We start from the raw sequence: 27,252 nt of genomic DNA, 5'->3' as shown, positions 1-27,252 counted from the left end.
GAAAGGGGGGGTGAAGGAGTGAGACAAATATAGAAAGACAGGAAAGGAGGGTGTGAGAACAGGAATATTTAACAAACCAAATTAAAAAAGGAAAATGTGTTTTTTTTTAAAAGGGTGTGTGTGTGTGTGTGTGTGTGTGTGTGTGTGTGTGTGTGTGTGTGTGTGTGTGTGTGTGTGTGTGTAAGGGGGGGGGTGGGTTTGTTAACGTCCTGGGACCCCCTCGCCCAAACGCTGTCACACAGCCTGAGTAGAGTACTCCAGAGCAGCCAGTCGTGACCACAAAGATGGCTGCCATCTCAGAGAGAGAGAGAGAGAGAGAGAGAAACAGTAAAGAAAACCCTGGAGATGGAGTGATATGTGCCGAGGAGAGTCAGAGAGAATAGAGAAGGGAGGTTTTTTTCTCTCCCCTTTTTCAAAGGACACTCCCAACATCATTAAAGAGAGTGCAGGCTAGGTTACGCCCAATCAAACTTTAACTACGTTCCCCACACACTCCTCTCATATGCTATGCACTTTAACATCGGCAGTGTGAATATTTCCATTTCAAGCAAACGCAGGCTTTTTTTCCCAGAAAGGAAAAAAAGGAGAAGAATGGTGCTTGCCTTTTGTGCTTTCAGCAAAGAACTCCAAAAGGCATCTGAATCACTATTCAAGTGAGAAAAAAAGGCCGGCCTCCGAGTTCATTAACATTAACTAAAGCTCTGAAAGTGGACAAAAGAAATTGCCCTTTAAAAGTAATACTAACAGACTGCCAACCAAGGCTTCAACTGAATATATAAAAAAACAACCTAATCTTATTTGTGAAATATGCAACCATTGCCTTTAGAAACGTTGGCGTTCCAGCTGCAGACTACATCATTTCTTTAAGGCGGTGGGGCTTACTTTTTGCACACTGCAACTCTTTTTACATTACAAATTCATTCTCACTGCATTCCATGAATGTGAGATCTATTAGTCTGGCTGACAGGCTGCGTCACACACAAATACAGTCAATGCATGGTCTATATCTGACAGGCATACTGTACATACCGTACATGAGACCCACCAGAGGGTTCATGGTTAGCAGGCTCCTCTGGGGGAGAAACACATTTTATTCTGTGCCGACAACCAGAACAAAAAGCATACATTTTTCAAGGTCAACTGTTAGTATTATCCAAAAAATGTTTTGTATTTCGTGGCCATCAGAGTGGAGAGCAAATTAAATGCAGTCCACGGTATGAATGAATAATTAAGGATGGATTGTGATGCTCATTGCCAGCAGCCTACTTTAGGATTTCAAATAAGCTTTGAGGCATTCAGATGAACTTGAAGTTGCCCAGTTCACTCACTAAAACACACACTAGTTATGGAGCAGGCCGTTAATGAGGCCATTGCCTGAAGTGTTATCTCCTTCTCACTTGATAAAATCTCTTCTTCAGTTAGAAGCCAATAATACAACCTGTTCTCCGGCCACATGGGAGGCCGTGTTGAGAAAGAGGACAGCGATACCTTCTGTTTTGCCTCCTCCTCTTCTGACTTTTTCGGTTTCAAACCAGATCATTTCTCAACTCAGTTTATTTATTTAATCTGTGCAAAAGCACCGAAAGAAGACAAACCAGGAGCCACTGCTGCTGAGGGCATCATGGGAAGAGCAGCGATCTCCAATAGCTCAGTAACGTCATGGCTGCCTCGATCCTGTCATGTTGTCCGAGACCACATCCAGCAGACCCAGAGTGAGGAGTCGAGGTGTTCCTTTAACTGGATAATTACGCTGTGCAGTGCCCTCTGTCTGTGACCACAACGTTTGAAAAGGGAATTACAAGATTCAAGCACACAAAATGTTCCCTCTTATTGGCCTTATTACTCAACTGGACCACAATGCTCTGCAGAGGGATTGCGGCATTTAAAGAATAAGGAGCAGGGTCAATACTTTCCTCTATGTCTCTATTAGAGCATTAACAAGTGTACTTTTGGACTTTAAAATAAGCCATAAAGTAATAAATTATATTTAAGTAAGTCCACACGTTGGTACATTTTTATTTATTTCTTCTCATTTGTGATGGAGCGAGACCGATAAACCAACCAGGACAACATGAGCTTATTGCAGATATATCGTATCGGAGTATTTGTTGGCCACTAACAAGAAATAGAAGTAAAGAAATGCCAAACTAGGTTTGAGGTTATTAAGAGACAGTGTCACCATTCTATAGTTTGTCCACCAGAGAGCATTGAGATGTTGGTTTTATTAATGTAAATGACCCTCTTAGTTTTTGACCTCATCACAATTATTTAAAAAAACAACAACCTAAGAGTCTGTATCAAGAATGTTTGTTTACGTGCTTATGTAAAAAAAAAGATTCTATCTCACAATATATCATAAGTATCAGCCACAAAAATCCACAATTGTCTGGGCTATAATTCATCTGTTGACTACATAATTAATCACAAAATTAAAGATTAATAGATTAACAAATTATTAAAAGTAAATATGCCTGTATATAATACTAAGTTGAAGTTCTATATACAAACATAACACAGAGTAGTTGAAACAGTACATTAATACTACAGCCCAAACCAAACGGGTTTGAAGGGCAATATGATGAAATATCGACCAATGGTAATTTTCTTTGCACATCCCATAACATTAATTAACATTTTATACTGGGCAAGACATCTTACAGCTGAAAAACAAACTGGCTACTGCTCTGCTGGACAAATATGGAAAAGTGACACATTTTCAGACCGCATCTTTGGCATTTCTGTACTTTCTTTTCTTCATGTATTTCCAGTGATATACACACAGACACCAATATATGAGCCGATAAATCGTATTTATCCAATAAAATGAGCACACAGGTCAAACTATGGCGTTGCTTTGTACTGCACACTAAAATGGAGACAAGTTCTTTACTACGGAGCTCGCTGGCTGCATACAGAGAAGGTCTGAAGGTCAGGTTTTGTTACCAACTTTAGTCAAATACTACCTTCAATTTTCCGTGAGTGTTTCCCTGGCAGGCTTTGAAGCAAACAATAAACTAATTGTGTTGTTGTTTGGCGAACGTCTGGCAATGCTGAAGCAGATCGAGGAGAAAAAAAACCTTCCTTGTTGTGCTCGCACCTATAAAATCCCAAAGACAAGGTTGCACCGACTGTTCACAAGAAGGAAAGAGTCGTGATGCCAAGACGTTGTGCTTTGCCTTCAGGCTGGAAAAAGTGTTTTGAACTTTGACGAGCTTCTGTAAGAGGCCTTGTATACTTGCCCGCCCCCCCCTCTCTCTCCGTCTGAGTTTTGACGGGAGTATCTCCAGACAGAACAAACATTAGGTCAATGTTCCAAACGCGCATAAAAAGACCTTCTCCTGAACTGCAGCCTCATCGCTGTGGACTAGCAGGACCAGTTATCACCCTGAGCGCAGTGAGCAGCGGAACTGCAGCGACATAAACACAACATCTGGCACCGTTTTATGGCTCCGCGTAACAAGAATAAATAATGGTAAAGTTGCACTTTCACAGTAGCGATGAGCAAACGAGCTCATTAGAGAAAAAAGATCCCAAACAATAATATCTAGTGAGGAGGTCGTAAACATTATGCGGCAGTGCAGTTATACATAGCATTAATACATAATTCAGGTTTGGGCTGTGTTGTCTCAAACGCAACTCAGATGTGGCAAAAAAACAAAAACGAGACTGAAAAGCTAGAAAATCTCAGAATACAACTGTCCAAAAAAGTTGCACTTGTCAACAACCTATCAGAGCTTTGTAGAGATATTTATATGTTATTCTATTCCCCCATGCAGAACGACAACATCCACAAATCAAGCCTTGAAAACTGGACGGGTTATTGATGCGGTGAAAGAAGCGGATACAACTCTGACCACCGCCATGCAAACCACTGCCCCAGAGCAGCCGAGATATCGACCTCAGAGCCGCCATTATCTCAGCCCACTGCTGCTGCTGCTCAGACAGTCTCATGTAAAGGAACACTAGGCAGCAATACGATCTCACCGCGGAGAGAGAGAAAAAAAACATTAGCAGTGTGCTATGTGATCTTAGTGCTTCGCTCAAGATGGTCTGGCATCCAAAAGGCAGGCTCGTAAGACGTGTCTCTCGTGGTCGAGGCTGCACTGTGGTACAGCGGTAAAGAGAGATGTATGCAGAAAACGGAGCAGAAAACAAACAACGTGAGGGAACATTACTGAAAGGGTTAACTTGAACCGATAACTAATTGAGAGGCTTGGAGGATATCATTAATCCTTCTAACAATAAGAGGATTGTTGTAGGGAAAATGGTGAAAGAGCACGGCCATGTTTGCTGTACATTCCTCTGCTCATTCATTGTCACGGTCCATAAATATTAATATGATGTTTAAAACATAAGTGCTGATGCAAGTTATCTCAAGAGTCCAACAAGCTCAGAAAAAAAAAAAGTATTTTTGGAGAATTTTGGGGGGAATAATCCCATACTGGTGCTGCTGTGTGTGTGTGTGTGTTCGTCTGTATGATGGGATGCCTCTACGGAGACTCAAGTAGAAGCCTTAGGCGAGCTGACGGGGAGACAGATCTGCAGCTTGTAGGTTCTCTCTGAATCTCAGTTTCCAAATCTCCGTCTCTTGTCTTACTCTCTGAGCTTCTCGGCGGTATTATCTCCTCGTCTCCTCTAATCTCTTCTCTCCGGGGCTCGACTCAGCTCTTCCCCAGACAAAGCATTAACGTGCTGAATGGAGGGGTATATTTAGTTATGAATATCACACCGATGGTAACAAAACACAAGGCGGGATTCAGCAAATAAAGACACGCAAATTTAAGGCCGAGTTGAATACTCGCTAAGGAATGATGCAATCATTTTTTGGGTACCACATAAGCAGCAAAAATGAACTGTACTTATCGAAAAGGCACTCACTATTTACATGTAGAATCACTTTTTTCTTTGTATTTGCTGAAAGTTTGAGTTGAAAACATGGTAGAGCGGAAATTTCACAGCGCCCCCCCCTCAAGACAACAGGTGGCTTTAAATAAACAGAGTCTTTTGTGTAGGTTCACTTCAGTCAACAGAGCTGTTTACAGTTGGTTCTGAGGTTTTCATTGGATCCGTTTTGGAGTTTTGGACAAATGTCTTGTGGTTGCATCACAAGCACAAGATTACTTAACAAGTGGGGCTTTGTTAAGGAGAAAAAAGGACATATTGTGCACATGAGGCAATGTGCTCATACAACTTGTGTATATTTGGATTAATGCTTCAAATTTAGTGTTGGAATAAGAGATTTAACATTTGTTCTTATTACAATCTGTGTCTATGAATTGTAGTGTTATTGTATTGAGGCGCTCTACATAATATTAATGGTTTGCTTCGGAATGCTTCTCACGATAAGTTTTTAAATTGTCACTAAATTCCGTTTCAGTATATTTTTACATTTTAGGTTCCTACCTGGTGTGAAGGTTTTTTTTAGGAAAGATTTATCCAATAGCTTTTTCTCGCAGGTAAATAATTGAAGAAACTGTTACATTCGAAGATATGAAAAACCTTTAACCTTACCCAATATCTACTGTACGTTGTATACTATGGGAGAAGGCGCACACACTAACAGCGCTCCGAAAACGGGTGCAACACTTACCTCGTCCCATTCTGAGGTGAAAGAGGGAGATTTCTCGAGCCTCTTCTTTCCAGTGCTACAGTTAGAGACAGACTCGCTACGGTTCCCCAGTCCTCCGTCCTCCTCATTAGGGGGCGACACCAGTAAGTCGGAGTCAGACTTGGAGAGGCTGCGTGCCAGCTTCAGGTCCCCGGGAGGTCGCATCCTCACGGCGGACACTGCCGCAGCCCCCAAGTCTCTGGGCTCCTTATTCACAGTTGCGTAAATTGCTTTGGGATCACAGTCTGTCAGGATGGCGGCCATACTGGGGCGGCTAGGCGGCGGCGTCGCAGCTGCTGCTGCTGCTGCTGCAACTACTACTACTTCCCCTTTTGCTTTGGCAGGTTTTCTTGGCTCTGGCTGGCCCTGGTTGGATGGCACCACACCTGGAAGCCTGAAGGGCTCCTCGCGGCTGTCGAAAACCGGAGAGGATCCGTGCAGGAGGCCAGTGAACTGCTCCGGGACACCTGCTTCCTGATCCTCGCCGAGCTGGGAGTTATCTAGAGAGAACGAGAGGGGGAAAAAAAAAAAAAGAATGGACAAAAGTCAGCGAAGAAAGAGAACAGTTTGTGAGTTCTGAGAAGTGTGTTTCTGACTGAGGGGCAGAACCTTAGTGCAGGGCTATTAAGAAACCGCCCACACAAGCCCAGAAACAGATCTGTAATTGTTTCCTACCAGGAGTGACGGAGAGAAAAGAGAGGAGAGATGGAGCAAGGAGAAGGCGTATGCTGGCTGGAGTTATAACAGCATTCCTAACCCAGCTTGATGATGATCTGCTGGTGCCTCACTGCCTGCATTTTTTTCTCTCACAGGGAAATGAAGCTAGTCATCGTTGTGATGAGTCTTACTTCACAGGCCCTCTTGTCTGCTACGTCCATTTCCCCCCCCAAAATGACACAACACTAAGAATTCCCTCGAGGCTACTGACCAAACTCTCATGCAATGACTCCACCAATGACACAATGACGCAAAAAAAGAAAACAGAAAATGAACAAGAAGACTCTGAAATACTCTGAAAGAGGAGTGGAACTTACGTCGGCTTCTTTCTCCAAAGAAAACAACTCCTTAATGAGACCGACTGGCAAGAGCAATTAAAAACAATTAAGTTTTCCTCCTCCCCTCTCCCTGAGGAATTACTGCCACCTAAGCCTCTTTTCCACGATCAAATCAGCCATTGGGGATGACAGCGGCCTCTGTCCTCTACAGTGGCTTGAGAAAAATCCCTAGTCCGTGTTGTTCTGTAGTCATCTTCGTTTGCACTGTGGTGATGCGGGTTGTTGTCTGCCGTGTGACCAGCAGCCCTCTGTGCTTTTCTGGCTTCTAATTCTAGCCCTTAATGGTGGCTCAGGAATGGAAATTTGAATCGGCCTCTCCTCCAGCAGCCAGACTCCTGATAATTAGCCCTGTGACACATGGCGAAGGTGTGTGTGTATGTGTGGGTTCTTGCGTGGCCCCCCGTCTCTGCCAGGTTGACAGGGTCACGGTGTTCGGTGACAGCGGATCTGGGGCAGTGACACACCACGGGGAAAGTAGTGACCTGTTACGGCATTATGTTTGTCCTTCACAGACGAGTTTTATTGCGAACAGTTTGTGTCTCGGCTCTGCCATCTCTTAACTTGGGTTCAAAGACTTAAAAAAAAAAAAACATCAAAAGAGCTGAAATGTGAAGAGGCCATATCTGCAGCACACGACGGGAGCAATCACACCACTCTTAACTGTCTGACACGCAAAGTCGCGAAACTGCCCCATTACCGTTTCAGGGTCCATTTGCAGTGCCAGGGAACGTGCCAAACAACGCCCCTGAACTCCCTTTTCACAAGTTTCTAAACACTTAAACATCTCAGGAAAGTGTGTGTGTGTGTGTGTGTGTGTGTGTGTGTGTGTGTGTGTGTGTGTGTGTGTGTGTGTGTGTGTGTGTGTGTGTGTGTGTGTGTGTGTGTGTGTGACTGTGTACTGCGCACATATGTCAGGACCACAGCCAAACACCCACCCTCTCTCTTTGGCAGCTGGGGAGTGTGAACGCCCTATGAGCACATCAATGTGGTTCCAACAATCTCACATAGTGTTAACCATTACGGAGACCCATGCACTCTCATGCTCGTACACTTGTATGGAGGGAAAAATGTCCCACAGACACAATCTGATGTTGATGCAGCTCCTATAGATGGGTGAGGTCATCACAGAGGTGGGATGCGTGTGTTTCATTTGGCAACGACGGCTCCGTGTCTTATTCACGATGTCATGTTTGTTCTGCAGACGCTGCAGTGCCGGTGCCGGCTGTCAGTCCACCATCGACATGGTCCAAAGTCAACGCGAGCTCCGCCTATGAAACCTCTGCTCTGTTTGTTATTGTAGGTTTGAAGAGATTTTGAACTCTCGGTCTCATACTGCAGAAAGTCAATAAGGAACTGAATGCCGTCTTATTGATATTTGGACATTTGCAGTAAAGAAAACAAAAACCTCTGTTGACAGTGCCGGTCGATAAAAGAACAAAAGTCCACCATTCAAATATTCATGGCATAAAAATCTCAAAAGAAAAAGGCTAGGAGCACATGATTGGAACTAAACTCACAAACAAACTATGGAACTAAAGGGAAAGTTCACCCCAGAACTAAAAATAGGATATTTTCCAATTTAACATAATTTTTCAATCTAGATTGTTTTTACGCGAGTTGCCCCATCTCTCCAATATAATGGGTGAATATGGCACTCTGATTGTGGTGCTCAAAGCACTAAAAAAAAACATTTGGTTGAAAGGAACTATTTTCTTTCAACCATACTTCCTATATAAAACTGCTCACAACAAGGTCTGTGGAATATCTTGTGAAGTTAATGGGTCATGATTACTGGAAAGAGACATTGCTGTTGAGTTTGTGGAATGTATTTTTTCAAATACCACTATTATGTCAGAGGAAAAAATATGTATTTTAGATTTGGGGGTGAACTGTGCCTGGTGAAATAGATGGTTTTTGTTGCCAAACCGATTCACCAATCTGTGGCATTGCAGTTCATTAAAGCAATCAAATCAACTGGACATTTCTGAAGCAGCCATTCAAAGCCTTGGATGAACCATGAAGTGCTTAATTGGCATGATAGGGAACCAATTAATTGTGGTAATCAATGAAATGGTCCATGGGAGCATTACTTACCTTGTGTTCAGACTCTATTTTGGGGTATTTATTGTTTGGATGTGTTCATTTTTCTTTGAACTTATGCTGCAAAAGCTGCACAACTATTATGAAGAAAGAATGCATGGCTGTGAAACTGAATGAGTAGAATGAGGACAGATTTGATTCTTCACTATCGCTGTTCATAGCGTTGTCCCATGGAGACCCCACATGAGTTAACTGTGGAGAATCGTAGGATGACACCGTTTGTGAGAAATTTCCCCTGGACTCCCTATAAAGACCGACACAGAGGTGGAAATCTGTTGGGAAACACTATAGTCCTGCTGAGAACAGCAATGTGTTAGTGACAGATGATTAACACCCCGGTATCGCTGACCGTGCATATCTCCTCCACCTGCCACAGAGTGCTGAGGTCTAGTCCCGGACTGTCCACACAGGGGGAGGAAACGGGGACCTCAGATCGCTTCAATCACAATGAAAACCGGCCAGATGTCCGTGTTTATGTAAAAAACAGAAGGGGGAACCAAGCCTTTGAACTTTCTGCCATGCAAAATCACAAAGTGGTATTCACATATTGCCCAAACTTGTGGTTTTTGTGGGTTTAAAAAAGGGAAAGGAGAGTATAACTTGAGAGTCACTGAGGCCAATATTTAAGGAAAAAGGAAATGAAAGGCCCTCTGGGCATTACGAAGTGCTTCACATTTCCCTCCCTCCCTTCCACACTCTCCACAACACCAACCTTATAACAATAACTTTAGAAATGACTCACTTATTCTTGAGTCGTGTGGTAATTTAAAAATCAATGAAAAAGAAGGCTGGGTATATACATAAAGATTGCATGAAAATCAATGCTGAAAATGTGTCCTCTTGGTTTTAAGCATCATTATCAGTTATTTTCAAGAAGCAAAAAAAAAATGATCTAGAAACCTCATGCTCAGAGAGGAGTCCTTCTTCACTTTCCATCTGTGCCTAACTACATTAAGATCAAACAACTTCACGTTTAAAAGAATTAAACAAGCAAACCACAATCATAAAAAAAACCAAAAAAAAAACAACTGTCCGGTTCTTCATAAAAACAGCCCCATAAAATCAATGTGCCTACTATAATTTGTCCTACAGTTCCTTCAGCAAACATGCTCCAGATAGAATTATTCAATAAATATATATGCATGTGTGTCTGCAAAAAAAAAAACCCTGAGGCCCATGCTCCCTTACCTCCACTCTATGCTTGACTGGATGACGTGGCATATCCAGCTTTAAGCGGGATGTGGATCTGAGATCGGACAGTCAGAATCTGATCAAGTATTCTATTTCATATTGGCAGTGAAATTAGTCTTTTCCACTTGCCAGGGAATGTCAATCTGCCTGCTCCCGACAACTCAAATCCGCTCTGCTGCTCCAGAACGCCAATCATGCATTCTCTGGCAGCGTTAATCCGAGCCCTCCCAGCTCTCCCTGCAAACTCAAATGCATTTCTCCCGTTTCATTGACATGCTTGGCTCTTTTTTTTCCCCCCAAGTCTGATGTGTCCCGTCCATAATTTTCCCACCCTCACAGCGTTTGCCGGCAGCAGCAGTTGTTGTTGTTCCTTATTAGGTTACTAAAATCTGAGGACTCACCTCCTGCTGGCCGCGGGCTCCCCCGTCCAGGAAGGTGCAGGGTGTCTCTCGTCTTGCTGGGGGCTCTGAGGTCGTTTGGGGCAGTGGGTTTACGCTAAAGTGGGACAGAAAAGAAAAAACTGTTTTACTTACATCTGTCAATCAAATCTTACCTCCCGAACACAATCATCTGCAGTTACCTAATGAATAACCCTGGCTGATAATTCAGCTAGCTTAACATGAAAGAAGGTTGCAGCAAAAAAAAAAAATGATATTACTAAATTGGAAGTCTCCATCGTCCCCATGTTTCAGAAGGTGGCTTATTGAAATGCTTTCTATTACTAAGATGGAACAGTGTCGGTTTTACAAATGTAATTCCCAAAACCTCCTCCTGAAGGTGTGGAAACCATTTTTGAAATCACTTGAGACCTGAACGTCAAGCACATGAGGTTTGCTGCTATGCTGTACCCTTATTTTGTGTCATCTCGGCTTCATTCTACATGACTGATATTCTGGCAATCCCCCACCCATGTGTGTTTTTTGTTTTTTTTTCTCATGTAAATTATGTTTTACGTTATATGTTTGTGTATGCATTATTATTATTTATTTTTTCTCTCACCGTCTACCCAGAAGGTGCAGCATCCTTACGAATATTGCTGCTGGTAGACAGCTTTGCATTTATTTCCGGCCCCGTTTTTTCCCAGTTATTATGTGTTATTGTATTGGGTGTTCCGTGTCCTGTGTATGTACTAAATGTAAAAAGGTGCTATCTGAATGATGCCTGCATGGCTGTACTCGTGGCAGGGTTTGCCCACATCATCCATGATATAGCCTGGCTCACCGGGCTGCAGGTTAACACAGAGAGGACACCATGCTGCTCATCTGTAATGATTTGGAAACTGAGGAGCACGGCTAATCCAATAGGAGCTTGAAATAAAATATGTGAGGCAGATATTGTGGGTAGCAGGTGGGGGTCGTTGGTGGCAGGCAGCTATAATAATAAAAACAGCTAACTGGATGATAAATTGGAAAGGGCAATAAAATAAGATATAATAGGACAATAAAAAGAGCAGGCGGGTTCACACAGACGCCCGGTGATGAAGGCCAGTTTAAGACGACTTGTGCCTTCTGCTGACATATGACTCAATCTCTGACTGTGAAGAGACCTTCATCTTCATTATATAACCTGCTGTGGTCACGCTCCAGATATGCAATTCAACCTGGAGCTGGGATACTGATCTCTGACTGTCAAAACTCTATCCGTATGGTTTTTGTACAACTTGCCCTTACGGAGGCTTTACGAAAGGATTTGGTAACTGGCAGGCAATGAAGAACTGCTTAAATGTATGTAGGGGTATAGACATAAAACATATGAGGAGGATGAGAGGAAGAATGGTGAATTTACCTGAGGTAGGACATTGTTGGAAGACTGTATAGTGGTGTTCTCATCTAAGGAAATTAAAAAAAAAAAAACATACAGGTTAGAACATAGTTTGGTCAGATGAAAGCTTGTCTTTGCCATTTCAGAGCACTCAATATATCTTTAAAGTAACAGACACTTCTGATTGTCAGGACAGATATAATGCTAAGAGGAAGTGAAAGTGATGTATAATAAGATCATGTATTATGCATGGCGACGTAGCGGCCTTCAAGTCAAACAGACTTTAGATTAATCCCCCACCATTTAAACAAAGGGGTTTTTAAAACAGATCATTCAACGTTTCTGTCTAATTTATGGGTGGAGGACGCTAAACGCCATCATTTATCCATATAGGGAGAGGCGTGATGACATCAGCGATTAAACTCCAACCCTTCAGCTCAGTGACGTCCTCTAATGGTGCCAGTGAGGGCTGACTAAACTGGAGGGCCCTGAGGGGATGGTGTTCAAACTTTAACAGCAATGGGATCAAAATGGCCTCCTAATTTAATCCCATTTAATCCAATTACATGCGGTGTCATTCATCAGACACAACTAAGGAGGCTCTGCTCAGGTTAGGCAGTGTCGACCGTGGGGTGGGTATGCATTCAAAAAAGAAAGCATCAGTGGAAGAAGTATTTTGGGAAAATGGCTCTTCACCAACTCTTCTATAATCCTGACATGCACCACAATTACCTTTATTGGATTTGGACTCGTGGCTGGGCGGTGGGTGTTTGGTCTGTGCAGTCAGCAACAACTCATATGTGTGGTCCTCCTCCTGCGCCGGCTCTCCTCTCTCGTCAATACTGCTATTAGTATACAAGGCCTGCAGGAAAACACAAGAGGCAAGGAGAAAGAAAAGGGAACGAGGGCCGAAAAGGTAAATTACCTGCTATGAAGCATTTACAAAAGGAGGTTATATCTTATGATCCAAACATCACGTCCAAAATGTTTTTTGCATGAATAAATCTCCCTCAATGTTATGTCAACAGAGCATTGTCTGAGGTCAGCTACAGAGGAGGCCAGACAGGTTCTCTGATTTTGTCTCGACTCCTTTTCCACTTCACTTCTCCTCCTTTCACGCCCCCGCCGCCAATGTCTCACACCGCACTCAAGATGAATATTTATTAAGAAAGCGGTTTAAATTTGAGCAGTGGCCGTGAAGGGAGCGGTCGTGAGAAAGGGGTCATGGCTCAAAAAGTGGCTTTCTCTCGGGCGGTAGATAATCACTTCCCAGCAGCCCCTGTGACACTGCATTAATAAACCATGTCCAAGCCTCTCAGAGGAACTCATTTTTAAAAAGGGTAGTATTACTGTCGCGACCATCCCGCCGTGATTCTCACATGTACCGTGCCAAAGAAAGCACATATTAGAATATGTGTTTTTACATGGCAACACGTTTCCATGGCTTTATGATCTCTGCTCCTCACATCTGAGCTCACCTCTTCTTCGTGGCCGTGGCCAGGATGTGACGTGTGGACCAGGCGATCTTTCTGTAAATAGAATACAAGATGTAAGAAATACACATTAGTTTATTGCAAGAATTGAATAAATAAATGCATTTCATAACCACTCTGTATAACAAGAAGTGAAATGCTGGAGGGTATTGAGGCCCAGTCATGTGGTTAGAAGACCACTATCACCCTCTAGTGGGAGCTCTGCATGTCCTCTCCTGTAAAACCCTGCGACATGATCACCATATTGCTTTCACACGCGTGTGTGTGTGTGTGAGGGTGGGTGGGTTTTTTTTCCGTTAAACTACAGCAGACCTTGCCAGCTTCGCTATCCGGCCGTCCAGAGTCCCTGTCGGAGGACTTGCCGCTGGTGAGGCTGTCGAGAGAGTGACAAGAGGTGGCTTCAAACAGAGCCTCGTACGGGCTCTCCTCCTCGGGCCCCGGGGCCAGCCTCGAGATCAGCTCAGTCACCTTATCCATATCACCTAGAACACAGGTCGAAATGTACAAAGACAAAAAAAAAAGTTCTTAGCTCAACAGATTAAAGAAAACCCTCTTTTAAAATTGTCCTGGCCTGTTTCCTGTCTAAACTGCTGACTGAATCTCTGCTACAACATTTAAAAAAAACTAATTTTCAAACATCTGGTAAGTCTTACCCTTCTTCCGTGGGCTGGGACTCTCCTGAGGCGGAGGGATGGGTGGAGGGGGAAGGTCAATGTCGGGGGGTTTTCCAGTCATGTGACCTGCGGCGGACAAACAGGAGATTGCATCACAAGCCTGTAAATGTGAAACTAAGAGGGGAAACTTCCCACAACAGTTATTATTTTTTTTTTTTCCACATTTGATCCTCACCTAGGATGAGAGCGGCTATCTCTCTGCTCTTCTGGGAGGGCATGTCCTTGACAGTGTCCAGCGCTGTCAGGCCCTTCTGGTCCGAGATGTTCACACCGATACCTGGCGAGAGACGACGGGGAACAGTCAAGTGTCACAGTGTGTGTTGTGCTTTTTGCTATTTAAATTGACTTCATAGAAGCTGTGTTTATTAGAGCAGTGATTCAGACGTTGCTTGTGTTGCAGTGAAGACGGACCTGCACCGAGAAGTCTCTGCACCACATCCGTCTTCCCATACAAGGCCGCTTCGTGGAGGGCACTGCCTTTCTCCGTCTGAGCAGAAATTTAAAAGAAAGAGAGAGACCAATGTGTGACACGAATGTGATTATCATGAAAATTAAATCTCCTGCGCATTTCCTTAAAACTGGTGACAGATGAGTCACACAGCAAAAGTCCTATTCCAGTGCCCACATTTTTAGCGAGATAAACAGTGTATGGCAACTACGGGATTCATGCCCACCGCCCCAGTCCACACCTCCACCGACTATTATGTGGTTGAGAAATCAAAGCAAAACGTTTTCCAGCTCAGAGGGCCATGCTAATTGAAAGCTGCAGGATGGAAGGCCCTGAAGGACACTGGATGGACTCTGCATCCTTGATTCAGAGTAAAAGGAGGACAGAGTAAAAAAAAAAGGGTGAAAGTATTTCCAGACAGATGGATGGCACAGTTTGGTGCAGAGTCAGAGCCACGGGGCCCACCAGGGGGAGCAAGGCCGGCTCTGCTTTGATACCACGGCGGTTCCTTTTGCAAACTGAGAGCTTAAGAGTTTTACATTTAATCTCTTCGCTTTAGTAGGAAGTAGTGAGAGGAAGTGCTGCAAGAACAGATTAAGTTACCCAACATGATTTCAGGCCGTGGCAGAACATTAAGACACACTTTGCAAACCGGAGCCTTTTTTAAAAAGTTCACACACATACGTATAGAGAAACGCACCTCGTAGTTGATGTCCATGCCGGCGTCCAGCAGCACCTCCACCACAGACAGGTGTCCGTTCCGAGAGGCCAGATGCAGCGGCGTGTGCTTCTTGGTGTTGCAGCTGAGCAGGTTGGGGTGGGCGCTGAGCAGCAGCTTGACCACCTCCAGGCGGCCGTACAGCGCGGCCAGGTCCAGCGGAGTCTCGAACTTGTTGTTCCTCATGGTGGGGTCCGTCAGCTCCTCCAGCAGCAGCCGCACCACCTGGGTGTGGCCGTACTGGGCAGCACAGTGCAGCGGCGTCTCGTTGTCATTGTTCTGTTATTGGAGGAGGGGGGGATGAACCGGTGAGAGGCAACACAATAAAGCACAAAGGAACAAAGTGACAAATAGAAGTAAGAAAAGGAGGTGATGTTTGTTAATGAGGAAGAACAGGTGACTCAGCAGAGTCATGGTGAGGTTAAACCAATCAGTGCATAAGAGCCCGCCACATTAGCAGTTTTGAAAAGGTCATGAAAGAGGCAACGATGAAGCACATAGTGAAGCCCGGAGGTGACGGGGTGGAGAGACCGGCAGACATGCATGCACTAATGAGGACAGGTGTTGGGGTCGGTACGGAGCGCCAGAGGCAGTAGGGTGATAACTGAGGGGCTGTGGCACGCAGACAGGTGGGTGATTAACACAGACGTGGGTCACTTGGATGATAGAACGTCGCCGGCATTGTATAGTTACAAAGAGGTAGAGCTAGCACAGTAGTTTCACATCTATGAACCACTATCTGATCTGATCACTATCTGGTCACACATTAGAGAACACACAAAGGCAACCATCTGAAATCAGAATCGGTTTATTGCCAAGTTTGTTAGCACATATGAGGAATTTGGCTTGGCGATTGGTGCGTGACAATAAACACACATTTTAAACTAAAATATGAACGTTTACATTAGAATATGGTGGACAAACAAACAATATAAGAGTACGTTGAAATAAGTGTGTTATTAAAGTGTTAAGCGTCTATTTAAAGTGAAGAGCAGGAAAGTGTAAATGTATGTATTTATACTGGAAATGTAAGAGTCCAACTCATAGGGGGTCTTAGACATAAGATGATTAAGGGGAAGAGATGAGTGTTACATTTTCCACATGCATGAAGTGGCCTGACAGTAATGTAAACTCAATATTAATGTGTATAACCCACTGACTCACTCACATCACATCAACAGCCAGAGATGAACTGCAGTCGTTCATGTTAAATAAGTTCACATTATGGCAATTCATTCTGTGCAAAAAAGTGAAACTGATCTCATCTCAGAGAAATCTTCATCATTCAACAACGAGCTCAAAGAGACAAGCGGGCATCCAGCGATTAAAAGCAGTTAATGCAATGTCAACTCGGTAAGTGGTGCTTATTGGATCTAATGACTCGCGTGCAGCAATAAGATCAATGTCTCATAGATCTGTGACTGCTGGTGTTCTCCGTCATGAACAGCCAGCAGGGGGCAAACCCTGCAATCTGGGAGCTAAACTGAGATGACGGCGTGGGAATACTAACAATGACACAGTGACAACATTTATAGTCATGGTTAGGACTGCTGGGTTGTAACTAGACAAGGGGGAAGTGTGGGACAAAAAAACCCCCACCCCCCATGAAAAACACTATCCTGCCTGTAAAAAGGAGAGGACATGCGAGTGGCATTACAGAGCATAACAATCACTGCTGTCTCGATCTCTCAAGATTTGCATTCATGTGATTCCTGGCCCTCATATAATAAAACCTGGACAACCCTTCAGCTCTCTGGCTCTAGTCACATACTGTGCTTCGATAGGAGTGGTAAAATCATTCCAGCTATTGTGGAAGCACATGCTCCGAGAGTCGGTCATTCCAGACACACAGAGCCACCTACAAAGGGCTGACAGCTGGCATTAAAAAGGGCCAACCACACATGGACATGAACGGTGCCAGTTTGGGTGACTCCCAGAGGAACATGCCAGCTGTGCCAGTGAAGACAGGACATCATGTGGAGGAGGAGGGGAGGGGGGGCAACAGGGCAGTTTTAGACAGGTGTCAGTAGGCCTATAAATGAGTCTTAAAGACCTGGCGCCAGATGGGATCAGCAGGTATCTCCTTCGTTTGTTTGAGGCAGAGGAAGAGGGTGTGAGAGAGAGAGAGAGAGAGAGAGAGAGAGAGAGAGAGAGAGAGAGAGAGAGAGAGAGAGAGAGAGAGAGAGAGAGAGAGATCTGTACTACACTGGGAAAGCAGGTCACAGCTTGAGCAGAGAGAGAGGAGGCGGAGCTTAGAGGAAACAAAACGACACCTGCCTACCAAAAGAGGGGACGCAGAAGCTGGCGGCGAAAAAAAACCAAAACAACTCTTCTCTTATGTGGATTTAACTGAAAAAAATAAATAATAAATTAAAAGCAGCTTTTCTATGAGAACTAAACCAAAGCGGCCTCAGTGTTTCATTGCCTGGGTGGTTTTCTCAGTTGGATTTGTGTATATGTTTATCTTTGGCTCAAAACAAACTCGCATGTACACACTAACAGAGAAAATGCAGGTCGGCACATGAAAACAAAAAAAAAAAAAAAAAAAAAAAAAAAAAAAAAAAAAAGAGCATGGCGTCTTTCATCTGTGACGCACCATCAAGCATCTGTCACAGCTTTATTACAGAGATGCATTCAGAGTATTTCGATGACTTCAACCGGCATTGCGTCAGCATGATTCACCTCTGAATATGCATGTCTGCTGCTTCAATAGTAATCTTTGTGTAAATCATGCAATGATTTACACAAAGCAACCTCTGTGGATTATCTTGAGTAACCAGTTTATGACTTCTGGAAAGAGATATCTCTGTTAAGTTTTATAAGTATTTTGAGTGCCATATAGTCCCATAATAATGGAGAAAAGGTAGACATCTCTTAGGCAGATATCTCCAAAACTAGGCGACTCGCACCGAAACAACCTACATTGACAACCAGCACTACAGATATGAAAAATATGTATTATTTTATTTTGGGTCAAACTGTCCCTTTAAGCCTTTTAATCACAATGCAAAACAGGAGAGCAACATCTGACAGCTAGTGGGCTGAAACTTTGAACTCAGTGTGTATGATCATGTTAAGTGTCTCCCATGCCAGTGTGGTGGTCAGTGCTCTATAGCCGTGTGTGTGTGTGTCAGCCAGCATCTGATCGCATTAAACATGGCCGACCAGCTGCTTGACTCACTGATGGGAAACAAGCAGCGATGAGGCATCGAGCCTCGACTCGCCTCCTCCAGACCATGCAGAATGTCGTACGACTTTCCTGTTGAAATAGTCCATTACACTATATTTATGAGCAGCTACACACAGATGACTCTACACAAAGACAGTCTTATCTGCATTATAAGAGAGTCATCAATAACCAGGAAACACTTTATGTGTATCTCTTGCAGATGCCAGAATTCAGAAACATTTGTGCAGATGTATTTAATTCAAAAACTATTTAAAAAAAAAAAAATCATGCTTTTGGATATAGAAGGCACAACTTCAAAAAAAAAAAACCTGCCACTAAGCTGATTAAAAAAAGTAAACATGACATAAGGGGAACTAGGACTGGGTTTGACATTAATTTTAGCAGCCAGAAAGCCCTGCAGCAAAAAAAAATTAAATCTAATTTTAAAACATTGTTATACTAAATTAATTTGTGATTTTCAGGGCAACACTTTCATATTCTTATGTAAGAAGGACTTAGTGTGTTCCAGTATGAAGTCTCCTTCTATAAAAGAACAGGATCAGCCTTATCTCCACATGAGCAGTCAAACAATCATGTACTAACAAGACGGAGCTCTGAAGGCCATTACACAAAATGGCACCAATGACTTGCAGCCTCGCTGGGAGAGAGATTAGAATTCATAAGACACAGCCAAGACTTCCTGGACAGAGCATGTATTTCATTAAAATCCCATCTCTACTGTGGTGCTGCAGACAAGAGTCAAACCTGATCCTGATTTAGACCTCAGCGCATGTCGAAACCAAGAGGAGATTAAGATCTCCACTGGTGCTGCTGCTGATTGATAAACCCGGCCCTAACCAGTACCATCTGGAGATTACTCTCCATTGTTTTTTTATGCTGCCGAACATTCGGAGAAGGGAGGGAAGAGGAGCCGCACGGTGACGGAGAGAACAGAGGATGTTATGATTCTCACAACCCGGGGCTGGGAGATGGTAACACGGTTTGACTAGCGACCTCTGTCACGTGACGTGATGGCTGGCAGCAGAGCGAGGCAGCGGTTACGTCAGCCTGGCCCCTGGTAGTGGTAGTAGTAGTGGTGGGAGGTGGTGCTGGTGGAGGAGGAAGAGGAAGAGGAGGAGGAGGAGGAGGAGAGGGCCGAGCAGCTGTTGCAGCTTGTGTGCCAAAGGGGCTGCCCATGTGGACCGTCAGTATCCGACATCCTGATAATAACCTACATCTGTACACATTATAGATTCTTATTAAAGAAGTCACAGTTGTATTACTGGTTTTAGTATCTTTTTTGTTTGAATTCTGGAGCTGAATATAGTAATAACATATATTAATAACATCAATTAACGTGTCAATCAACTGACAGAAAACCAACCTACAATTTTAATAACAATTTAATCGTTTAAAGTTATTAATCAAGGGAAAATAAAAATGAAAAAAAATTTGCTGGTTCCAATGTCCGGATGTTACGTTGAGCTGCTTTTCTATTTTTAATACTATTTTAAATTGAATATATTTGGGATCAGGACTTTTGGACAGAAAAACAAGCAATCTGAAGGACATCAGATGACCAATTATTTATATTTCATAGAGAAATGACAGATTAAATCATTTATCTTATAATTCTTAGTTGCAGCTCTATTTTTCTCCATTTGACAAGAATACTGTAAATAGTCTGTAAAAATATGAATACCCAAAGTGTTCTTTCCAATAAATGCAAGGCAACAAAAACATAATATATAATATGTAATATGTAATAAAACGGTTGTCTCTAAAAGCTGATTTGTTTTAGGACACGGTCACACATTCCACAGTTAACAGACCTTACAGTCCAGTAATGAGACGAATGTCTAACCGGCTTCCTGCCATAGATTGTAATTCTCTGTACAGGGAACTTATTCACCCTTTTACAGGAAATATTACTTTTCCACTTTATATTCCAAATGGGGCTTTCCAAACATAACCAACCCTGAAGATCTTACACTCGGCAATAAAACTCCCTTCCACCCGTAACAAATGGCTCCAACTGCCATGTGAGACACACCCTGAAATTTGCAAAAGGGAATGCACCCCGATGGAGAATTCCCAGTGTGTCTCTCCCCCCCCGAAAGACTCCTCAAATGTGCTTCAACCATTTCTTGGCACGACAGAGAGACAAGTACAAGTCGTGGAGGACGGGCAGAGAGCAGAAGGTAACGGGTGGGGGTGCGATGGAGTTGTCGAGGGAAACGCTGGCCACTGAAGTGACAGACAGAAGGGGATAAATGAGCGTGCTGGCAGACTGTGAGCGATGCGCCAAGAAGGAAGGAGGGGAAACTCCAGCACCGCTGATAACAAGGTGACCGAGTCCGGAGAAATTAATCCTGCTGCGCTATCAGAAACTTTTTTTCCCCCTGGTATATTGGCTTTGTTCTTATTTGATCTCTTTGAGTTTACAGAGCGTGATGGAGTTCACGTCAACGACATCTGAGCCGGGGTCAGAGGAAGTCATCTAAACATATATTGTATTAGACATGTGACCTATATAGGAAGATGAAGCGAGGGTGAGAGGTAGCGTGATGCCAGCCTGGGCAGACTAGGGGCTATATGTTATTATGGACTAACACACAGAATGTATGGTAATTAACTGAAAAGAGGTCAATGAAGATATTCATTAAAATGGTCTCCACTGAAGCCAGAGTTTCTATACAATTTTAGTTGAACAATTCAGTTTAATCATATTCATCTTCTCACATAATTTTCATACAAAACGCCCATCTGCCGAGGTGTTAGTTTAGAGAATTAGAATGGTGATAATAGGTTATCTTTATGCCATCATTCCTTAGATGAATAATTCTTCACGATAATTATAATTTGGAGTAAGAGTCGACCAGATAGCAACTGATGATTTTTTTATTTCTTTTTTACTATCAATTAATCTACCGATTATTTTGTCGTTTAATTTTCTTTAAATGTTTTGTTTCATTTGAACATCCAAATATATTTAATGTACAATTATAAAAAAACTGAGAAATACAGAAACATTTTAAGAGGAAAACAGCTTCAATGACACGATATATTTAGTTAATCAGCTCTTTGATAGTTGATTGATTATCGATCTATTGTTCATGGTTTCAAAAAGAATGGATTTGCTGCTTTATTATATCTGACACGATAAAAAATGTATAATTAGTTTATTGCTTTGGTCGGAGCCCAAAGAGCAATTTGATAACTTTTATAGCTTTATAAACCAAAAGAACAATTAATTGCTCTAGGAAATAATCACCAGAGTAATTCATGAAGAAAATGATTAGTTGCAACCCTAAATTGTAGAAGGTTGCTAATTAATTAGTTTTTCGTTAACAAACTAATCATTTCAGCTCCAATGTTCGCAACTTGTTTTTCAGTAAATTTCTTTTACAGTTTACACTGAACCTGTGTAAGCCCGTTATTCAGATGGTGGATTAATCCAGGTCAGGTCCTCTGGTTAGTGTTTGTCTCTCTCCTACTCAGGTGTCTGAAGCCTCAAAGCAGCCGACACACCCAGGAAACTAAGTGAGTAAATGAGCTCAGAGACATTATGAATAAACATCAGTCTGGCTGGCTTCCTGGACCAGGATGTCAGAGAACTAGACCAAGTCCAGTCTGACTTCCTCAGTGGCCCTGAAAGGGGACCACTGGAGCCCAAATCCTCCACGAGTCCCAGACCCCGGTTTTCAGCATCATCACACACCGCTCATGTCTGGCTCTGCACAAACACCACATCTCTCCTCCACTGGGTCACTCACCACCACTGTACCGTGACACTGTTACCATGACAACGTCCCACCTCTTCCTCTCCTCGGCAACGCGAGCTCCCAAGCACAAACTGGGAGGTGGGGAGAAGAGGAGGAGGAGGAGGAGGAAGAGCAAACACACCCATTTACACACTCACACAGACGAGCATGGGAATCTGCCTTTGATGCTGATGCAAAGAGACTGGTGCACTGAAAAGCTCCCATCCTCCTCTTCCTCCTCGTGAGATGTCTCTCCGGTGCTGGAGTGTGATGAGAGCAGAGGCCGGATGCTCCCCCGCCCACTCACTCACATGATGCCATCAACCATGACCACAACCAGGGCCAGAGCATCAACACTGCCTCCATCTTTCTGATTTATTCATAACAAGGCTTCAATAATTCAGCCCGTTGACCAGGTAGTGGTCCCCAAACTAACCCGAAAGTGTTTACCTTAAGACATCATCCATAATCTCAGCAGATCAAGAGACTCGATGTAAAAGGACAGTAAGACAAACACTGAAAAGAAAACTAAATTCCCCCTCCAGCATATAGGAGCATTAAAGAGAGCCAGGCTTCCCATCCAAAACACTAAGAAGATTAGTCCAGAGGAAATGCGACCATGTTCAAAAAATAGTGTGCGGCTTTATCTACAGCTCCGCCAGCTGAAAATGCAATCATGGAGCGACCGACACGTTCCCACCGCTCTAACTGTGAGGGTGACACCGTCGGTGACACCGTCGGAGACACCGTCAGCTCTGCCGTGTCTGCTGAACAGCCATCCTCCTCCTCCAGACATGCTGTGATTGGGGCTTCTCTGGGCGGCTGAATGCAATGAGGAGGGTGCTCACAGTGAAATATAGAGACACCTGATGGAATACTGCATGTACTCCAGATAATGAGGAAGAGAGTCTTCCCAGAGGCGTAACGAGGGCCCGATCCTGTTTTCCATTTACCTTTGAACCACTACAGTGGCGTTAAAATGAGTAGTTTGTTAATAAATCTCTCAATCGGCAGAACAATCAACGATTTCAATAATTAAAATCATTTTACTCATTATTTAACAAGATTCTGCAGCCATGCTAGCAACTCTGTAATGTTGCACTGAGGCTCATGGGTGCTTCAAGCTGAATGTGAACGTCATCATGCTAAAGTGCGCACAATGACAAAGCTAACATGCTAATGTTTGGCAAGTAATGTTTACTGTGTTCACCATCTCAGTTTGGCATGTAAGCATGCTATCATACAAACTAACTTAACACAATGTAGTTGAGCTGGTTAGGTGAGAAATGAATGTGTGAATCAAATGTCACAACAATCCATCTGATAGCTGTAGAGACAAATATCATCATGGTGGCTCTAGAGAAAGAAAAATAAATAAATCAGGGAATCATCAAGTCAGTTTGATTTATCCTCTGGGGAACATATACAAAAATGATTCTTTTAGATATTTTAGTCTGGACCAGAGTTGCGGTTTGTTTGTTAAAGCTTAACAGATCGTTGCTTTACAAAGGTGTATCATATTACATGGGTTTGGAAGCTACAGGTTAGATTGGATTGAGGTAACTTGTGTTTACTAATTTGTTTTTGTAGTGTAAATGATCAACACAGTTATTGAAAAAAGGACAGAGGCCTTCCTGTAAGCTACCACATTCGTCACATTTCTGTTGTTGATTCTTTTACTACCATAATGGTCGTTGTCGCCATAATTGATAGTGTGGTTTGCTCAGTATACATGCTGGCTGTGTGGTGCCAACAACTGTACTGCTTCAGACTGCATATTATACAAGCTTTCATTACAAATTTGTACATTTTTTAACATGCCAAGATGCCATGAAAAACATCTGGTCCCATGAATCACCTACAGTGGCTCTCAGAGGACAGATATTTACTCAGCTTTCTGTCTAAAGCCTAGTTAGTGCCTGACCCTGAACAAAAGGCTGGTTCAACAGTAGAGTAACGTCTAAAAAATAGATTACTCTATGTTGTAGAAGGCATGTTGTAAAGCAGCGTCACATATCTTAAACATAGCATCTCAATAAAGTCACGAGGGAACATGAGCAGAAAGCCAGAGGACAGGGATCTACCGATAGACGGTGGAATTAAAAGCCTCCCGTTATCTCTGCAGCAGAGTGGCCCCGCAAGCAGCAGCAGCAGCAGCAACAACAAACCCAAACCAAAGCACAGCAAGACAACACGGCAGTAAAGCAAAGGGAGCACTTCAAAAAGAGATGTTGTTTCAGCAGCACTGTGTACACACCTTGGCATTAATATAGGGGTCAAAGGGCCCACAGCGTTTGAACTCTTTATGGTCTACAGAGCTCTGGGAGGGAGGAAGAGAAGATAGGCCGATGGATTTGGTTGAGACAAGCAATGAACGAATGAATGAATGATGATCACAAATGAGTCAAACTAAATAAAGAAGGGGGGAAAAAAATCAGAGTTGAGTTAATGAACAATCAGATGTAATGAACAGGCAGGGAGAAATGACACAAAATGAGACAAATGTACTTTTTCCATCGAGATGATTTTGGTTTTTTTGCTACGTCTAAAGGATTCAGGCAACGTTTGTGGGGCTCATAGTGGGTCATTTCTCCTCATCCCAAACAGGACAGAACAGAACCGGTATGGAAGCTGTCTGTGCAGTAAGCAACCAACCAAAATATGAAAACATAAAGGGTTAAAACTGTTTAAATGGTTAGGGGAAAACAGGCACTTCTCACACTAGCATGGCGTCAAAAGCACTTCAAATACCACAGCGTCACGGTAGAAGTCAGTCTCATGATGCAGGTTAATGCACTCTGGTCACAATCTTTTTTAACATTCATTTTGTTCAAATATAGAATAGAGCATGCCATGCCTGAATTACAATCAGAAATATCTCCATGTGGCATTTTTGTTTCTAGAAATGACCTCCTTACCAGGTGAAGAAATGATCGACTTCCTATGTCTGCAGACTAAAGTCATTAAAAACCTAATTGTTAAACTTTAAAAAAGGTCAACAAGTGTGCTTTAAAAGACAACCTCATACATGTTCTGCATACACAGACTCACACTAGAACACATATAGAGAAACTGATTGGAGAACAAATCTATTTAGTTACATCACTTCACATGATATGATCAGCATGGTAAATGGGCTTTAAAACCAAAACACACACAAACAAACAAACAAACAGAGAAGAGCAAATGCAGCGTCAGACCTGCTCGTTGAGTCGGGGGTGTGACGGCCCCTGGTGGATGAGCAGTTTGACGATGTGCTCGTCTCCCTTCCACGCAGCCAGGTGGAGCGGGTAGCAGCCCTTGTTGTCGGCGATGTTGGTCAAGGCCTCGTTTCGTAGCAGCGTCTCCACCACCTCGCTGCCGACGGAGGAAAGGGACGAGACGGAGAGAGCATGAGCCACACTAATGAATACACACACAAGGGCCTAAGCAAACATCCAATCAATAGCTTTATATCCCCAGTGGGACGTTTTGTCTGTGAGGGCAGACTTCATTTAATTCGTAAAGAGCGGAGCTGAAAAAGGAGGTGTTATCTATCTACTGATCTACCTGTGTCCGTTCAGGGCGGCGTGGTGGAGGGGGGAGTATCCAGTGCTGTCCACACAATTCACATTGGGGCCTCTCCAGATACTGTTAAGAATAGAAAGGATTGTTAGGCTTCCATAACACAGCACACACACACACACACACACACACACACACACACACACACACACACACACCAAACAAACACTAGCCTATCCCTCTGTAAAGTCCGTGGGTGTGACTGATTCTGTTGTGATTCTTATCTCAGTCCTCTCGCAGCAGCCAGTTCACATCACAGCCCAACCCCACCTTCACACAGGTGGGGGTGAACATTATGCACACACACACACTCTCTCTCTCTCTCTCTCTCTAGAAAAGCATATGAGAGGACAGGAATGGAGAAGCACACGCCAGCAGCAGCAGCATCGAACTAGAAAACCAGGAAGTAAAACTGACACTATCACCAGTTTGCAGCAGTTAGGAGCTAATTCGGTCTAATTTACAGTAACAACAAGCAAACTCAGCCTGATTATTCTAGGCCAATTCCCGGTGAAGAATAGGCTTTTGTTATGCAGTATAAGCAAACCAACAACAAACAAAGCAGGGCCCCTTAAAGCATTAAAAGGGGCTAAAGTGTGAGGTAGCGTAGCATTAGCCCAGCACTCTCATTCACTGGAGCTGAACTCAGCTGCCAGCTTAGACTGGTTTGTTTCTTTTAATTTGCAAAGAGCACTGTGGTGAGGAGGAAAGAGAAAGATGATAGAAGGGAGGGGAGGGTGTTAAAGGGAGGGGGGGGGGGGGGGTAATTTAAGAGGCTAAAGGATGTCTGTTGAGGCGGAGTGCCAGGACTGGGATGCGAGGCTCTCTGAACGACCTCAACACATCCTAAATAAAACATGCGACGTGCAGAAATTCCCAGTACGAGTGGTCCAAATATCTGAGACCGGAGCCATTCGCCGAACAGAAAGAGAATGAGAGCAAAACCAGTGGGCCCCACAGAGAATCAATCATGAATGGGAGAGAAAACGAACTATATTCACTTAACTTTTGATATATTATAGAAAGCCGTCTCAAAACCAATGCAACCTACTGATTTTGACATTAGGGTAGCTTCATGAATTATGACTTGGATTTTGATGCAAGTCATTTCTATGAATAAAGCCTTCTGAGAGAACTCGACGAGGAAAAGGACCAGCAACGAGGCCATTTGCGAAGTCTTTTTAGAGATGGAAAAAAAACAACTAATCAGCTCCAGCAGTTAAACACACTCACAGACACCACATGAATTGATCCGTGTGGCAGCAGGATGCTCACCCTCCTCATATCGGCTTCAGTGCTACTGTGTGACTTTAGCTTCACACGCACACGCACACACACACACACACACACACACACACACACACACACACACACACACAAACACACAAACACACACAAACACACACAAACACACACACACGCGGCTCGTTTATGTCGCAGTAATGGTTGTTTTGCCCCCACCTAAAATATATCTCCCATAATAGCTCGCAGAGCAGCCTGCAATTACACAGTCAGAGCCGTCTCATTAAATGAGTGTCTTGGAGGGCTCTATAGCCTGCAGAACAATGAGCCTGATAGAGCACAGACACACAGGGATGCACCACTCTGCTAGTCACAAGCTAAGCTGTTTATTTCTCACAGGAAGCCTTCTGAGTCTCATCTCACCAAGACAGGCAGCCATGAGGAAGACAGGGGACATCAAAAAAG

General features: G+C 43.5%; 1 protein-coding gene across 8 annotated transcripts in view; it reads right to left on the bottom strand.

The window, feature by feature from the left end:
* Positions 1-27,252, bottom strand: part of LOC129099352 (ankyrin repeat and SAM domain-containing protein 1A-like) — a 63,586-nt gene that overhangs the window by 25,989 nt on the left and 10,345 nt on the right. For 6 of the 8 annotated variants that reach the window (XM_054608557.1, XM_054608560.1, XM_054608558.1 and 3 more), the window contains exons 2-14: positions 25,531-25,611; positions 25,182-25,338; positions 24,239-24,301; positions 15,031-15,327; positions 14,294-14,369; positions 14,058-14,159; positions 13,862-13,948; positions 13,521-13,690; positions 13,194-13,244; positions 12,448-12,577; positions 11,740-11,783; positions 10,356-10,449; positions 5,591-6,108 (exon numbers count right to left, since the gene is read on the bottom strand). In XM_054608557.1, coding sequence (XP_054464532.1) covers positions 5,591-6,108; positions 10,356-10,449; positions 11,740-11,783; positions 12,448-12,577; positions 13,194-13,244; positions 13,521-13,690; positions 13,862-13,948; positions 14,058-14,159; positions 14,294-14,369; positions 15,031-15,327; positions 24,239-24,301; positions 25,182-25,338; positions 25,531-25,611 — 1,870 coding nt within the window. The remainder of the gene's footprint in view (positions 1-5,590; positions 6,109-10,355; positions 10,450-11,739; positions 11,784-12,447; positions 12,578-13,193; positions 13,245-13,520; positions 13,691-13,861; positions 13,949-14,057; positions 14,160-14,293; positions 14,370-15,030; positions 15,328-24,238; positions 24,302-25,181; positions 25,339-25,530; positions 25,612-27,252) is intronic. The other 2 variants (XM_054608563.1, XM_054608564.1) reach the window with 1 other exon arrangement.

Source organism: Anoplopoma fimbria, chromosome 12, assembly GCF_027596085.1.
Source record: "Anoplopoma fimbria isolate UVic2021 breed Golden Eagle Sablefish chromosome 12, Afim_UVic_2022, whole genome shotgun sequence".
Lineage (NCBI taxonomy): Eukaryota > Metazoa > Chordata > Actinopteri > Perciformes > Anoplopomatidae > Anoplopoma > Anoplopoma fimbria.
The sequence above is the reverse complement of the archived record's forward strand: the minus strand, read 5'-3'. Positions and strand labels throughout refer to the sequence as shown.